Source organism: Cygnus olor, chromosome Z (assembly GCF_009769625.2).
Source record: "Cygnus olor isolate bCygOlo1 chromosome Z, bCygOlo1.pri.v2, whole genome shotgun sequence".
In the NCBI taxonomy this organism is placed as follows: Eukaryota; Metazoa; Chordata; class Aves; order Anseriformes; family Anatidae; genus Cygnus; species Cygnus olor.
In genome coordinates this window covers 24,700,921-24,718,868 of record NC_049198.1, presented here as the reverse complement: position 1 = coordinate 24,718,868, position 17,948 = coordinate 24,700,921, and the positions used below count along the sequence as shown (strand labels likewise).

Here is a 17,948-nt window from a genome sequence, read left to right as displayed (position 1 = left end):
TGCAACAGATTCAGAAAGAGATTTAAATATTTTATTACTCACATTATTTTTTTTTCTTTTTACAGTTTGTATTTATTGAACCACTATTACAGCAGCACATCCCCAAAGAGAAAGGTAGTATTTGCTATGCAAAACACACAGTCCATGATTGGCATCTAAGACCAATTGATCTACCCATTACCACTATCTCCCTACCCCCACAAGCATTACTACAAGGCTATTGATTTAAACACTGCCGATCGGTTTCCATTTTCTGATTTTGGGCAGGCCAATTAAGAAAGTGAGTAATTGTGATTACACTGCTTCAGGATCAATTACATTTGATGCAAGACAAAGTGTTCCCTTTTAGAACAACTAAAGAAAATTATTATGATCAGGTACACCTTACTGCTGAAAATGCTTCTAACAAAAATACAAAATAACTGATAATGTCTGTCAAAAAGATACATTATCAGGAAATACAAGCATATTGACATCTGTGTGCATATATTTTAACATTTTAACAAACTTTTAAAAGTTATTCTTTCTTTTGGATAAAACCTTTTAAATTAGTATGAAAGGCTAAAAAGGCTTCAGTTGAGTTCTCAGACACAGCCCCCAAAACATCAGAATGCACAATTTCTGCAATGATGTTGACATCAGTATGATTTTGAATAATGTTATATTTTTTACAGTAAAACAGCAAATTTTATGCAACAAACTTTTAAACCTATTTTTACACTATTTTCTAAGAACTACTCTCAAAGAGACAGGGCCCTGTCAATTAGCAAAGGAACAAAGTAAGCAATTCCTATTCTTAATTTAATTTTAAACTTAGCTTGAGCTTTGTCATTGGACTCACATTGTCCAAATCATTAAAATGAATACACCACTGAGGTCTGAGGCAAATCTATTTACAGTGATGTTACTCATAGTCTGGTTGGTGTTCAGGATTATTGATCTGTCTTGTTTGTCTAATAGGAAAATAATAAACAATTACTAGGCAATGTTGGAGAAAGTAATCAGTTTTTATATATCACTAATACAGCAGACCTCCCAAAACATAAAGGTGATGATCTGCATAAAATCAATGTGTTATGCTACATTGCTTATCCTCATCACTTCTAAGATTCTTAGCAATAAATGGTATAAGTTTGGAACCAAATCATTAGTATACTGAAAATATGTACTTGAAAGAAAAGTATCTGCTCTTTTCTAGAAAAGTGTTCCTGCTTGATAAACTGAGCATGTTCTATTTGAAAATAAAAACAAAATACGTTTATTCATTTTGAAGCAATTATGAAATTGCATTGCCTAGAATGGAACTTCCCTCCCCAAACAAGCCTTGCATTGGACTACAGTCCAAAATTGTTCCTTTATTCCAGCAAACAGCACACAGACCAGCTACAGCAGTGTGTAGTCAGCAGAACCAGGGATCAGCTAATCCTTGTACTCAGCTCTGGTGAGGCCGCCCCTTGAGTACTGTGTTCAGCTTTGGGCCCCTCACTACAAGAAGGACATCGAGGCCCTGGAGCATGTCCAGAGAAGGGCTACAAAGCTGGTGAGGAGTCTGGAGAACAAGTTCTATGAGGAGTGGCTGAGGGAACTGGGGTTGTTTAGTCAGGAGGAGGCTCAGGGGAGACCTTATTGCTCTCTACAGCTACCTGAAAGGAAGGTGTGGGGAGCTGGGGGTCGGCCTCTTCTCACAGATAACCAGCGATAGGACTAGAGGGAATGGCCTTGAGTTGCACCAGGGGAGTTTTAGGTTGGAAATTAGGAGACATTTCTTTTCAGAAAGAGCAGTCAGGTATTGGAATGGGTTGCCCAGGGAGGTGGTGGAGTCACCGTCCCTGGGGGTGTTTAAGGAAATGTTGGATGTGGTGCTTAGTGACATGGTTTAGTGGGTGATAGTGGTGGTAGGAGGATGGTTGGATCAGATGATCTTGATGGTCTTTTCCAAACTTAATGATTCTATGCTATGAAACTATGTGACGTGCAAAAAAATACATGCTATAGACAACTTGCTGGGGGTACTACTATCTTTAAAATGACTACACATTAAGTGTGCAGAAATAGGCTCAAGGAGGAAAAAAATATACATTTTTCAATAGTAAAACCTTCTTTCCCCTAAAACAGATAATTTAACTTCATCAGTGGTTCTTTTGGAGTCACTTGGGTACATTTCCATTATAAAGCTATTACTTCTACCTTTATTCCTACCTGTAAGTTGTGCAAACTGTGCTTAGTAATCGTACATTAGAATTCCTATAGTGTTGAAGAAATGGGTCCAGTAATTTCTGAAAGGACTGGAGTTTTCCCTAATTTGGAAAGCTGCAATTTGAATTCCTATTAAATATCCATTTTTGTGTAAAGACTGTAGTGATTCTTGCAACAATACGTCAAAAGAAAAATACTTTGAAATATGTGGAGAAAAAATGACCCTTGGAGATTCATGTGTTGCCTTTGCACAGTTTCAAAGACTATATAAGCCAGCAAAAGCCTGAATTGCTCTTAAAAGTAGGAGCCTTGCTTTCCCACATCTATTCATTCCTAATGTTTAGACACTCGTAGTCTTTTTCCCTGGTTTCAAATGCTGCTTTATAACAGAGTTCTCACTGGGTGAACAGGTTCTCTTTTAGCCTAGAATGCAATGGAACTCATTAAAAGGAGGATCATGAACATGCCAACAATGACCATTAAAAATGTAAATCAAGTACATAAGACAAAATCTAGTTGGCCAGTCATTTATTTGTTTTCATTTTCTCTCTAATAATTTAAAAGAATCTACAGCATGAGGAAAATGCTTCGTTAGCCTGCAAATTTTGGGGTTGTTTTCATGCAGTCATGTTACAGAGATCATAAACAGCCATAATATCACTTGAGTTAATAAAATTGCTCACACTATGTGCTTTTTTGATTTGTGATTTCTTAAAAGGAAGAATACACAAAACATTACAGCATACTAGGTCAGACCTGATGGCTCCCTTTAATGGGAGCCAATTTTTTATTAAAAAAATCCCAAGAAGAGTGGGAAAAAATAAAAACAAAACTCAGGAACAGAAGTAATTCTAACTTGGAAGAGGAGCTAATGATCATCCTACTTGATATTGTTTGTCCCAAGGGAAAAACAGGACCTCCCAAACACAACCTGTCAAAGAGCTCTTGCACTTAGACATCTAATTTTAAACCTAGATTTGAGATTACCACCTAATGTGTGTTTTTAGAAGCAAGTGCTAAACAAAAAGGGAAGACCCAAAAAAACTGATAATCGTTGTAACAGTAAAACAGAACAGTAATTGTGTCTTATTTTTCTAAAAACACATTTGGTTTACAGCATGTCATGAACTGATGTTCAATTCTTTAAACATTTATTAAACAGTACGTCTGATACTGCCAAGTAAACTTCTACGTTACACTTAGGGCCAAAAAATTAAATGCCATGTCCCATTATTTTCATATGAGATTTCCATTCCCTCATCCTTTAGAACTCACCATAACTGGAAACTGGCAGTCTGAGTAGAATCACAGAAGTCAATACCCATTGAGACAGTCACAGATCCCCCAGGCTCGAGGAACTCTACATAAAAATATTTTGAACAGGTGAAGTAAGCATGCAAAGGAACACAACAGCCCAGATGCAAACCCTCAAACTTCATGTAATTAGAAAATCTATCTACATATATATATACAAAACAACAACAACAACAAAAACACTAACAAAAAACACAAACAAACAAAACCAACCAACCAACCAAAAAAAACAGCTTGTTGTAGCTTAATTTAAAGCAGGTTTCCCTTCCATTTTCCTTCCTGAACAGGAAGGAAATTGTTGCACAGGGAATGTTGCATTTCATTCCTGCAGCCTCATCAAGTAAATAAAAATATGTATTAAAAAAGGGAAATTATTTACAGAAAAAAATATATTGAAATTGTATCCTTTTGCTTGTGTACAGATCCAGCATTGACATTTCATTTAGAATAACATCAGTTTGCAAATTTAGTTAATAAATAGTAAAACAGAACAAATATTAATAAAATGCACTTTAACACATGAAGTAATAGAAAAAGAGTATAATTTAAAATATTTCATGATTAGTGTGGTATATTTATTTCCCCATATTTCACTTGCTTTACTTATGGAAGAGAGCAGAGAGGTTATGAACTCAAAGTGGAAGACAATTTTTGTGAGGCACTTCTCAATTTCAGGTATCAAGAAACATGCTTGTTCTTAAGTTTCTTGGCTAGATCTCTTCGCTATTTCCTTAATGTTGTAGACATAAGGCTTTATTTTGGCTGGAAGAAAAGTTGTTTTTAATACAAAAGTAGGTATTAAAAACAAGCATTGGAGCAGTCTGACTGTTTGAAGCTTACAGGAAAAACAAAAACAAAACTAAAACCACTGTTAGAAGAAAGGAATTCTAATAAATATGATTGGACAGGCAGAAAAATGTCTGGTTTCTTCTTCCAGTTTATTCATTTGTGTATCTGATGCTTTTCAGGAACTGAAGAGCAGACTGCTTTTCCGTAACAAAAGGAAACTTAATTTAACTATATCTAGATTAACTTCTGGAAAAATATATGAAAAACATGTGATTAGGCAAAAACTAAACTAATGCTAGAGAGTTAGTGAAAAACAAAGTATTTCCAGGAAAGAAGTCTGTGTCAAGCATCAAAGAGTTATAGGCTCCAACTTCCTAAACTTACCTACATCTTTGGGCTTAGTGTTTTCAAATGGAGTTTCAAAGCCACCTAGCCAAGAAGAAAATATTGCGCACAAGAATTTAGAGGAAATAATTTTGCCCTTTTATACTTGCAAAATCAGGGCAATCACCAACAGAAATTGCAGTGATGGAGGCAATGCTAGGTGTACACTCCAGCAGGAATACCTGTCTATACTGACATGATTTTTAATTTCACTGGGCAAATTATAGGACATATTTTCCAAATGCTGGAAACATAAATAACAGGTAAAAAGAGGAACACAATATATACACTAACTTCTAGATAAAATGACAAAGAATACAAGAAATTTGCAACTAAGTGAGAAAAAACAACATTTTGGAAGAAACTGCTGATGATATATAACTAATTTTCTGCAAAAGAAGGAAATGGCTGCACAAGATAGATAGCACATTAAAGTGGGAAACAAATAATTTAAAGAGCAGGATTGTGTTGTGGAACTTAAACCTGAAATGGATAGTGTATTAATTCCTGAATTTTTCACGATCTTTTCCCATAGCAGAAGTGAATTCTACTATTTACTGACTGTTAATTTTGACTATGTGATCTGATTTACAACATTACCAGTTTTCTACTTTTACGAATTTGTGACAAACATCAGTACAGACTGTGAATAGTACAGGTGAATAGTTTGAGAGCAACTCTGAGGAGAAGGACTTGGGGATCCTGGTGGATGACAGCTTGGACATGAGCCAGCAATGTGCACTTTCAGCCCAGAAAGCCAACCGAGTCTGGGCTGCATCGAAAGCAGCGTGGCCAGCAAGGCAATGGAGGTGATTTTCCCCTCTCTACTCTGCTCTCATGAGACCCCACCTGTAGTGTTGTGTTCAGCTCTGGGGCCTCCAGCACAAGATGGACACAGAATTATTAGAACGAGTCCAGAGGAGGGCCACGAAGATGATCAAGGTGCTGGAGCACCTCTCCTATGAGGACAGGCTGAGGGAGTTGGGGCTGTTCAGCCTGAAGCAGAGACGGCTTCAGGGAGACCTTACAGCAGTCTTCCAGTGCCTAAAGGGGGCTTGTAAAAAAAGACGAAGAGAGACTTTTTGCAAGGACCTATAGTGGTAGGACAAGGCATAATGGTTTTAAACTGAAAAAGGGTCAATTTAGTTTAGCTATAAGGAATAAATTCTTTACTCAGAGGGTGGTGAGGCACTGGAACAGGTTGTCCAGAGAACCTGTGGATGCCCCATCCCTGGAAGTATCCAATACAGGTTGGATGGGGCCTTGGGCAACTGTATCTACTGAGAGGTGTCCCTGCCCATGGCAGGGGGGTTGGACTAGATGATCTTTAAAGGTCCATTTCAATCCAAACCATTCTATGATTCTATGACTTTATTCCTTTAACTGAAAAACACTGACAAAACATTTGTTGTCTGTGACGGAAGCAGTTACATTCCTTGCTAGACTGTTCAAATAATTATACTTTGCTTTTTGTCAGATGGAAACATAATTGCTTTTGTAGCTATTGAACATAAATGTATATAGCTTTTTCAGAGGTAAAGAAAACATCCCAACATCAGAAGGTAGAAAGTTAAATAGTTTAGGTTAGACCTGACTACAGCATTGCTTTACCGAATTAACAGAGTACCTAATCTAAGAAACCACTCTTTATGAAAGTATGGTACGCTCCTACTAGATTAAAACACTTTCAGTCTACTGCTGAAAGCTCACAACAGAAACAATGAGAAAGTTCTGAGCCACATCAAACAATAAACCCATAAATGTTCTGTAAAGCCTGGCACAGAGATCATTATGAGTATCTAAATCAAAACCTGATACTTAATAATAGCCAGTTATAGCCATTCTGGACAAAGGCTGAAAGAGAACTGAAGTTTGCAGGAAGAGAAAATAAATTTATCATATCAACTTGAATGATTTGAACAAGCAGGTAGACTTTCAGTCATAGAAGTTCTGATCTAAGGAGCTGTTTCCAAAGTCAGATATAAGTAGGGAGAAATTGAATTAAACTTTTGTTAAAATCAGATTAGCTAAGAAATGGTAGTTGCATGAGTGTATGTGTATATGTATATATGTATTCTTATGCACACGTGTATACATATATATATGTATATGTATTCATATATATGTATGACTATACAAAAACACTTTTCTATATTTGAAATTTACCAAAATATTAAGATTTTGTATTTAAAAATATAGGATATGGTTACCTATTGGATTAAACTCATGTATCCTCATGCCTAGAGGTAACTTCTTCTCCCCTATGTGAATATTCTCTATCTTCTGATCAGTTGTATTTGTTACTGTCACTTGCACAGATACCATATGATCACCAAACATGTCTGGCTGTCTTGAGAAGTGATAATGAGCTGATAATCCTTTTCCAGTCATTCGATGAAGCATTTCATGTGTTTTTGTTGGCACGAAGACTTGGGTAGTAACCTGCTAAGTACAAAACAACAGTTGGTGAATGTTGTAAGAGAAAAACAGATAAAACAACAATTAGGTACTACACACTTCTCTCAGATAAAATGCCTGCTTTCAAATCAGAATTTTGGCAAACCAGACACACGAAAGGACATATTCAAAACGATAAACAAAATGTAATAATGGTTATCTTTAAAAGAGTCTAAAAATAACATTTATGGTGCTGAGAACTAGCAGCTTTAATTTTGCTATATTTACTTAATTTTCTATTGTAAATCTGTTTTAAATATTTTAATTCTGATATCCATTGAATTATCTTTTTTTTTTTTTTTAAGTTACAGATAAAATAACATTTTTCTCTATTCTAACCATCAGAACTCAACGGTGACCCCAAACCCATCATGTACTATGAAACTACAACGAGAAATCTTTCTTCTTCTCCTGTTAAAACCACTAAATTTTGCCTAAACACCACACCAATCAAATACTAAAACCACAGTTGTATAGAGCAGAGAGATGATGCCACATTTTTAGTCATCCTGCTGCCACAATTAAGAAGAGAAATCTCAAAGGTCATTTGAGAAATCTCAAGGTCATTTTCACTGGAACAGGCTGCCCAGGGAGGCTGTGGAGTCTCCTTCTCTGGAGATATTCAAGGCCCGTCTGGACGCCTACTTGGGCAATCTGCTCTAGGGAACCTGCTTTGGCAGGGGGGTTGGACCGGATGATCTCTTGAGGTCCCTATGATTCTGTGATTTGGGTCCATTCTATCCTGAAGCAGCAGCATGAAAGACATTTAGACAAAAAAATCACCAACAGATAGTGATGTCCAGGAGATCTATAATCATGGGTTCAAAAGTGCAGAAGGAAAAAATATGCAGAAAACAGTTGAAGAGTGAATTTGAGTTCGTTTAACAAGGTTACTTTTTAAGGAAATGAAATTACACAAAAAGTAAAAACAAAAAAACAGAACACAGAGGTTGAAAAGACCAAATGCTCAGCACAGAAATTTTGTCTGCGCAATACACTATAAGCTACTGAATTTTACGTGTGTGTTCTCAATGATGAGTGTCCATCTTCTCCTGCCCTATATTCATAGCCTTGAATGCGTAACTAAGTGAAAGAGACAACTGAAAATAAAAGGATGTTCCAACACCCAAAGCAGCTAAGCAAGGAGAACTGGCTTTTATCTTACCTTGCCTACAAAACTCTTACAGGGTGCTACATTTTTCTGACTGCCACTTTTAACATTGAGAGGCTGATCTGAAGACTTAGTCAACACTTCCAGTAATGTAAGAAGCTGGTAAGAGCTGTGATTTACACCTACAAGGTGTCTGAGAAACGGGAGACAAAAAATACAGCTCTAGAGAATTCTATTGAAAACCTTTAGAAGTCAGTAAGCACATAAAAACCTGACAGTAATCTCCGAGCACCACTTTCTAAACTAGAAAGCAAGGCTAGTAATACTTATAATCCCAGAGTATCTGTGAAGATCATCTACTAAATGTTTAGAAGTGTGATCACCACACTGACAAAAGCTGAAGAAAACCACATAAGAAAGTAAATGAATTTGTACCCAGAAGTGGCTTTGGAAGGCGCATTAAGTATGGCACATACCACAGTGAATGACAAATAACTAATGAAGTAAAAAGCAAAAAGGCTTCCCATCCACTCAAAACTCAATCACTACATGACTGTAATTAAAATAAAATATGTACTGATGTGTCTGGGCAAAAAAACTTCTAGAAAAACTTCCACATCAGATTTAACTTTCAACTTTTTGCTTCTTTCTCTAATAAAAAAAACAACCCTCTGGTACCAGTTTTCTTAAGTAAAATTAACAATTTATCAATAAACTTCAGAGTGAAAATTAAAAGGCAGTTTCAAAATATGTCAAACTGAGGAAACTCTACAACCCCAACACTGAATCTGTACAATTTATTAAAACATTTTAAGTAAAATGCTGAAGTTCAGGCATAAAAAGATAACGTAGTGCTCTCCGGGAAAATGTTTTTAGTTTATCTGCGTGAGCATAAAAAATACACATAAAATATATAATAAAATACCTAGCCAATTATTTATGTTTCTGTCTATCTTTAAGTAATAGTAGTAATACCACTTGAAGACTATGGGAACCATAATTTTAAATGGAGCCAATTATTCCAGTCTAATTATTGATCTCTTACAAGCATTCATCTGAGAACACAATTCAGCAAAGTTTTACAAAACCCATAATAAGCATATATCTTTGTACTCCAATGTCACTTTAGGTGCACAAATATACACTAAGATTAGGGGTACTTTCACATAGCTGTCACAGTTTCAGCTGGGTCAGAGTTAATTTTCTTCATTTTTTGGATTAAAATAGTGGTGATAACACACAAATGTTTTATTTGTTGCAAAGCAGTGCTTGCACAGAGCCCAGAACTTTTCAGCTTCTCATTCTGCCCTGCCATTGAGGAGGCTGGAGGTGCACAAGGAGCTGGGAGGGGACACAGACAGGACAGCTGGCCCAAGGGGGGCAGAGGAGTGGTGTCCCGTATCACATGGTGTCATGGTGGACAATAAAAATGGGGTAAAGGAGTAGGAAGTGGGGGATGTTCAGAATGATTGCATTTGTATTCCCATTAAACTATGATGTGTGATGAGCCCTGCTGTCCTGGAATGGTTAAGCTCCTGCCTGCTGATGGGAAGCAGCGAATGCATTCCTTGTGCTTGCATGCATGGCTTTTGCATTACCTAGTGAACTGTCTTTATCTCAACATGTGAGTTCTTGCACTTTTACCTTTCTGATTCTCTGCCCCATCCCACACGGGGAGAGTGAGAGAGTGAGACTGTATGGTGCTCTGCTGCCTGCTGGGGGTAAACCACAAAAGTAGCTTACCTTTAAATTAAAAATACAAAAAATTGCTCCTGTGACATGACCTGATTTCTGGCTAATGTAAAATGAATGGAAAAAGTATTAGTTGTATGGAACTTCACAGTTCCACAAATGAAAACATCTTTAAATACAAAAACTAAGGTTTAACAAATTATTCCTCTGCTTAGATTTCTAAAAATATTTGAGTAGGTCATACTCTCCCAAAAAACTCAGTTTTCAGGAAATAAGAAAGGAGGTACTTAAATATATGTATACATATAATTGGTATATGTAAAGAGGACATAGGAATATATGATCCATTTTTGCAGCAGTAACAGGTTATTAGCAGAGTCTCACAAAAAACTGTCACTTAAAGCACTGATAAAATAATTATAAAACTGAATCTTTAAAATGTAATTTACATCTTATTTTTAAGTTTAAGCTTAGACTTTACCTTGTAACATTTAATTCAATTTGGGCTGGACAAACATAACTGCAAAGTTATTTCATTAAACAGTCCAGCCATTTTTCATTAATAAGCTCAGAAAACGTTTTATTCATGTTAAAACAAGTATTCTGAAGTGCTCTGCTTCTCTGTGCTAGCATGTAACTTCTAAAACATTGTTAATAGGAATGAAGACATAAGTAGTACACACGTATCTAGTAAAGATGCACATGGCACAAAAATCCCTCAGTATATTTAAATTGTGACACTGACTCAAGTCTTATTGAAATCTGCCTACAAATTTTACTTAGAGAATTTAATCTATGCCTCTCACAGCACTACTCCTCATATTTCATTCATAATTTCACTCATATGAGGACATTCACTTTTACTTTCAATATCATACTTTACAAAACGTAAGACATGCAAAAGACAGAATAACGGTATTATGTTTTAAAACCTATAGGACATTAATTTCTAGTTGCATTTAACGTGTCACTATTAGAAATAAATAAAATAGATGTCTCCTCAACAAAGAAATTTATTTCAGGAAAAACTAAAATTCTTAAGACATCTATTTGCTGGTCAGGATTGTGAGCTAACACAGGTTGATTTGACTGTAAGGCAGTCTACTGAACAGTTGCATGAGTCTGGTAAACAGAGTGCTTTGTTTTTATTTTAACATTTTTAATGCATACATTTGCAATGCTTATAGAAACCTACAGGGCAGGATACCTGCAATCATTCTGGGGTTAAAATAACCCTCCAAAGAGTTAATAGAACAAGAAGCATCTAGTAACCATGAGATAATCCCCTACAAATCTTACATAGCATATGTTTAAATAATAGAAGTCGTTTGTGTACCTTTGGATGGTTTATGAAAATAACCAATCAATTCTGCAGACACAACATTATTTCTAAAGGAAATCTATGTGACTCATGATGCCTGCAGATACACAGAGACAAACCACACATATTTTATCAGTTTATTACAGTAAGCAAATAAGCGTGGAATGAGAGTGCACATAACTGTCTACTTAACGCTTACTGAAACATTTATAAGAGCTGTTATCTCCCTAATAACAGACAGACAGTGTGCAATTTTAGAGAGGAGAAAAGCTTCATATTTTTTAACACTTCACTAAAAAGTAACTGAAGAGTGTAAAATGAAAAATACTCTGTGCAGTTAGCTGGTAATGGACCATATTATCAACTCAAGTTAGATTTATAGGATACAAACTAGTCACTAATAGTTATTTTATGACATAGCGTGTCTGCTTTTTTTGGGTGAAGATTATTAAGATTAAACTTGCAAAACTTTTATTTTTTATACAGCTGTTTAGAATGATGGAAATACAAAAATTAAAACATCGACTGTCCTCCCACTGCACTATGACTGAAGGCCACCAAGAATTAAAAGTCAGCGTAGGAACTCCATGGTGATGTCACATGGTAAAACTATCAGAACGAATCAGGCCAGCCCCCATGCTATATTGCCCATGGTCAAAGATGATCCCTATCTGGAAAAGAAGATGCAAATATTTTTAACCTACTTCTTACACAGTAATAAGAAAGGCAACATTAAGATTTTGCCTTAAAAGTCCCCCACTCATTAACCACATGAAAGGAAATGTATAAGGTCACCAGCAGTACTTTTAATTTTATCACAAAAAAGATGACCAGCTACAAACGAGTAAATCCTCTGCGCATGAACATGCTTGTTTTTGCATATCAGTAAGTCCTCAATAATTAAAGTCAAGGTAATAATAAAAAAAAAAGACAATTTCCTGTTACTATTTAAAGTAAGAAGCACTATTGGTTTTATTAAACCTAATACAGAAAACTGAGCTAGACAGACCTGTATGTCTGTATGATGTATTATTGTTATTATTATTTTTATATTTATGAAAGAACACATAATTATGTCTGTTGTCTTTTATTTTGTATCTGTTCCTTTGTTTAATAGTGTTTTAATAATAAACATAGATTAAATTTTGATCCTGATTCTGAAATATATATACGTTTGCATAAAACATATATCATTGGAAAAAATATTTGCTTCTAAGAATGACAATAATTATATTCTATTCCTCTAAATTACATTCTGTTAAAGCAGTGGACTGAATCATTTAATCTAAGTATCCCTTCTACGGCCCTCCTATTGGCAATATCCATGACATAATCCAAGAGTGACCTACTGAGCTGTGAGAGCTATATCCTCTCCTACACTCACTGTAAGGCTATGCTCCAGTAACTTCTGAACAGCTAAAAGGAGAAGAAGGGCTATCTCACAGCCCAGCCACATTTACATGATCTTTCAATTCAAGCCAGAAGAACAACTTAACCATAGGTTTACAGTATTAGAAGAAAAATGTCAAGATAGGCAAACAAAGGAAAGAAAGCTACTGGCAGTATGTGGCAGCATATGGCAACATATTTAGGATCTTTTGCTCCATTACCAGTTACATATTACTGATGGTCACATGGCAATATATTCTTTATGGAGCTCCTACAAAAATAATTAATAATTTATAAAAAAAAAAGAAAGAATTTCAACATCCTACATCCATTATTTCAAGAGGCTGTGGCAAACCCTGACAATGAGGCATGCTTTAATCTTGCTAATATAGCTTGCCAAAATAAGGACAGCATCCTCGCAAAAAGGAAGAAAAAACAAACAAAAAAGCAAACAAGCAAGTTCATATTTTCTGTAGTGCAGAAAAGTTACAGGGAACAACGATTTAACTTTGGCTAATTTGTCTAGACAGACAGACAGTTGAGGACATCATATCAAATTCTGGTAAATACTTAGAATAACTTTCCACCAAAGGCTCTTTCGACTGCTATACATCTACTAAACACCTTCTTAAAGCTGCATCTACTATGAAGACCTTCAATTTCTAACACATTCTAATCCAATTCTTTTTGAATTGTCACCAACTTTTAGGCTCTACACTTCCCTAAATGACTAACATGTCAACGAGGCTAATTGAAAGTTTGAGTATTAATGCTCATATTTTTGAACCAGTATTGGCCAACAATTTCAGACATTTGAAAGTGAGTTCCAAAATTTTTTACTGAATTCCAACATAGATAAAATCATATTTTTGTCTCTAAAAACTTACAAGAATATTAAAACTTACAAACAAAACTCCCACTGATTTTTTTAATCACACGAAGATCAATTGCAAGCAGAAGAGGGCCTTTATCATAACTTTCCATCGTCTGCCTCTGTAACACTGCCAAAACTAATCTCTTTCTTGGCTGTTTTCTCTAATATTTATGTGGTCTCAAACAGGCATAAAAACATCCTTTCAACAAGTAGTGTGTTCGAGGTGGTCTATGAATCTAGAGATGATTAAAATCTTCTGTAATGTTAAATTACCACAATTTCTTACATTTTTATGTTCTTTAGACCTTCCATTGGTTCCCTCAAAATATAAAAAGCTACACAGATGTCCAGTAAGCCCATCTCAATAAAAAGTATTGTTCTTAAACATTAAAGAATTAATTCATGATATAAAGGAAGGAGAAATAGGACTTAATCACAAACAGCAGAAAACTCTATTAAACCCATACCAGACTAATCAAGCACCTTTAAAACTGAGACTGTACTTAGATTGTATTTTATGTGTAACTGAGGGCCAGTGAGATACATTTAATTTTGCACGTATGATAGAGCATTAAACTACAACAACACATTGTTTTGTTTGAGATTTGGCATTGTTGCCTTTTCCTTATGCTGGGCATAATGAATAACATAAATAATCCAATGATAATGTCAGTAAAATCTTTTTAAAACTCCAACAAGAAAGAGCTTCAGTAGCAACAAAATGGAAATATGATTAAATCAGGATTCTTATAAAACATGAAAGACTGGGCTGAGCTCTGTGCCATAATTATGGCCCACAAGTCTTGGTGTAAATTCAGAATTGCACTTTCTTCCCTACAGGACACCCTGGGATCTGTAGCACTCCAAACTTTGCAACAGCCATTAGGTGCCTCAAGGAAAAGGCATTCTCCCAATATATGGACAAATAATTTACTTCAATTTAGTGATTCGACCCTTCCACTGGCCACCTAACTGGAGAGCCTGAGGATTTCCCAAAGCAGCTGAAGAGCTGGAAAAACAAAGTAAGGTGTCAGCCTCACCTTGTGTCCTAATTATGAGTTTGAAATAGTGGATGCTGCAGATAGGAATTAATATAGATTTTGGCATTGAGTCTAAATGACTTCAAAGAAGTTCTTACGAATGGTTTCTAATACAGTATTTTGATTTTGGCAAACAGCCAGTACTCTTCAGCACAACACCTCTAAAGTGAAAACACACTGAACCCTACTGGTTATAAGGTATAATTTTACAGCTAGGGTTACAGTATTGCAATTCCTGCATTATTGACTTCTTCCAACAGAAGCACCTAGTTCAAACTTTTCCCCAGAAATGGCCCTCTTGTGTCAGGATAAGTGTATAATGTGGGTTGAAATACTATACACTATTGCCTACAAACCACAGTAAACTCAGCCTGTAACTCCTCATATTTCATATCTAGCACAGATATTTACAAATGCTGAAATGTAAATTGCATCTTTGCTGGTTTAATATAACTATATTTTAATCTTGGACACTGTATTTTTGTTGAAGCATAATGCAAAGTGTTATTTTGGCTGTATCAGGATGACTTTAATGCACTGTAACCCACCTACATGGCCAAAAATCCAAAATCAGCACCGAACTCAGTACGTATGACATCTTTATTACCATTTCCCCAACATGGATGTAGAATTTCTGCATGTACTTAAATGCAACTTTTTTTTTAATGGTACATTATATTGATGTAACAATATTACTTTTGCACATAATTTTACTCATTTTAACCTGAAAAAAATCTATATTCCTTAGTTCATGAAACATAGTTCACCTGTGGCCTCTGCTAAAATACAGCTTTTCCATGTTTTGTTTACCACAAGCTTCATTTTTTGGCCTTAAATAGGAAAAAAAAAAAAAAAAAGCGATCTGATACAGTTCATAGTTTGTTAAGAGGCGTAGAGATTTATTTATATCAAGTTACCTCCTGCTTCTTTGTTGAAATTCAAAAACACACTGTTTTATGGAACTCAGAAATAAAATTCATGGCATCAGTTCAATGAATTTAAGTACATTGCTTTGAACAGTAGCTGTGGCTGTACTAGGTCCCTCAGTTGGTTACTAAATACAAATTAGGTAGACAGTTTTTTCTCAACCACTTTTGAAATTACCTTGGTTCTCATATGAACTATTTCTGCTACTATCATCTACATCCTCCAAAGATTTAGTCAATCAAACAAATGTAGCAGAAGGAAAACTATGACAATAAGAATTTACTAAACCTAATTCAATTTTAAGCAACTTTTAATACATATTAAATAATAGTTGAAATTTATGATTTATGTAATAATAATATTTTAAAATTGCTGGTGTTATAAAGCTCTTTAAGCGGAAAAAGTAGAACAATTTTTTGCACATTTTTCATGAAAATTTTCCAAATTAATTAATTGTAAAGATTTGTACACAAACCTTCTTTTGCAGCCATGAATTCCTAAACACAATTCCACAATTTAAAGACCCATTTTACAGTTCTTACAAATGTAACTTCCCCTAATCCTGCTGGCACCTTTAAGTCAAGAACACAGACAGTAGAGACAGGGAACCAGTACGCAACACTGTATGCAGCCATAAAAAGAAACATTTCCTAATCCAAATCAACAATACAGAACAATTATTTAAACTGAAAATTTTAATCAACCACACACCTGGCAACACTATTTCAGGAAGATTTCAGAACTGCTTTTTAAAGTCTTAATATGTCAAGGCATTGTACACCACAAAGTCATTAGGAGAAAAGTATGAAAAAACAAGGTGAGAAAGTCTGCTACTGAAGTGAGCTTTTTAAAATCCGTTTTTCTGATGTAACTGTATTTAATCACTGCATTACTCAATAGCTTTTTAATGAGTCATCTGTCCCTCTAATATCCTCTTGAGTCTATAGCATAAGGAAACTGAAAACATTTCTAAAAGAAGCTGGTGTTAAAAAACTTCGGCACAACTCTCACCAGCCTCGGAAGAAAGCACCTTAACATTGTTTTTGGGGTGGTGGTAAGAGGGGATCGTATCCCACCTCCTTGCAGTTGTCAGAACTTTCAGAGTACACTAAAATAGCTATGAATGGACATCATATAAATATTCTAAATCACCATACTTCAACAGCTGTGATGTCCTTGCCTTTCACTTACTTTGTATTGCTAGCCTAAATGTTATGTGGCAGCACATTACTGGTCCATGGAAGAAGGGATATGCCCTAGCAGCAAGCAGTTACACCTCTAAACAAGCTGAGTTAGCTCCATGTGTAGTTTTTCCTTTCAATGTCAAAATCTTTGGTACTAAGTTATTCTTAACATTTTGGGACAAATCTCAGAATTATAATTTGAATATCAGGTGTTTCACACCATGTGATGATGACTCTTCAAGTAAAAGTGAAAAGATGGAGTCTTACATGCATTGAGCAAGACATGGTTTTACTTTCTTAAGCATGCAAAGCTAAAAAAAAAAAAAGACTAGCAGTTTCAGAAATCAAGACATACGTTAGTTATGAATCATTTACTTATATTTTCACCTGTATTTAACAATTTGGCAATTCCAAGGCTTACAAAATATCAGGGCATTTAGATATATTTAGAATTGGATATAAGTAATTTAAAGGGAAAACTGATCCAGATCAGCACAGTATCTTCTAGTGAAATCTTAGGTATTGTTCTGAAGTGCAATCCAAGTTTCAGTTAAGCACAGACCAATTATAATCAAGAAAAAGTAACTTACAGCTCTCATATCATCCTTACATTTGAAACAATCAGCTGTATTCACATACGATAATTCATATACTTAGCAGGGCTTTGAGAACTCACCGTAAGTACATATTGAAATTCATAAGCTCTCTGAGAGGAAAGGGGAGTTTCAGTAAGGAGTTATTGCAGATTTCTACAAATTCTAAGTTCTGAGTGAGGAAATTAAATAAATAAGGAAATAAATAAATAAATAATGTTTCCCCATTTGGGCCACTGCTTTAGCAGGATATGCCATTGAGCATGCCGGTAAAAACACTGAACATAAATTAAAATTCAAACAAGACCTCTGCAGTTTTTAAGTGTCATTCCTCAGTACGAAATGCAAAATTTCTGAATAAAATCAATCTTACAATAAAAGATGTGCACTATCTGTAGATTTATCTGAAGGAAGGAGGCTTTTAAAAATACATGCTACAAAGGCATATTTGAGTGCAGAGAATATGAAAAATTGTGTTTTTATTAATTTCAAGCTAACAGCTCAACATTTTTCTTCTTGCTCTCAGGGACAGTCCCCAAAATACTCACCACAGTCTCACAATGCTGTACTCTAGATGTGACAAATGCAAAAGTCTTAACATCGGAAAGTTCAGTTTTCTACTTTATCCATTATATATATATAATACTGGACAAACAAAAATTAAACATCATAATTTG

At 35.1% G+C, this 17,948-nt stretch overlaps 1 protein-coding gene across 2 annotated transcripts in view; it reads right to left on the bottom strand.

Moving 5' to 3' along the window:
* Positions 1 to 17,948, bottom strand: part of AP3B1 (adaptor related protein complex 3 subunit beta 1) — a 167,622-nt gene that overhangs the window by 26,662 nt on the left and 123,012 nt on the right. Inside the window, exons 23-24 of one of the 2 annotated variants that reach the window (XM_040540782.1) lie at positions 6,894 to 7,125; positions 3,472 to 3,556 (exon numbers count right to left, since the gene is read on the bottom strand). In XM_040540782.1, the coding sequence (XP_040396716.1) occupies positions 3,472 to 3,556; positions 6,894 to 7,125 (317 nt within the window). Of the gene's footprint in view, positions 1 to 3,471; positions 3,557 to 6,893; positions 7,129 to 17,948 lie in introns of both variants that reach the window. The other variant, XM_040540781.1, reaches the window with a different exon arrangement.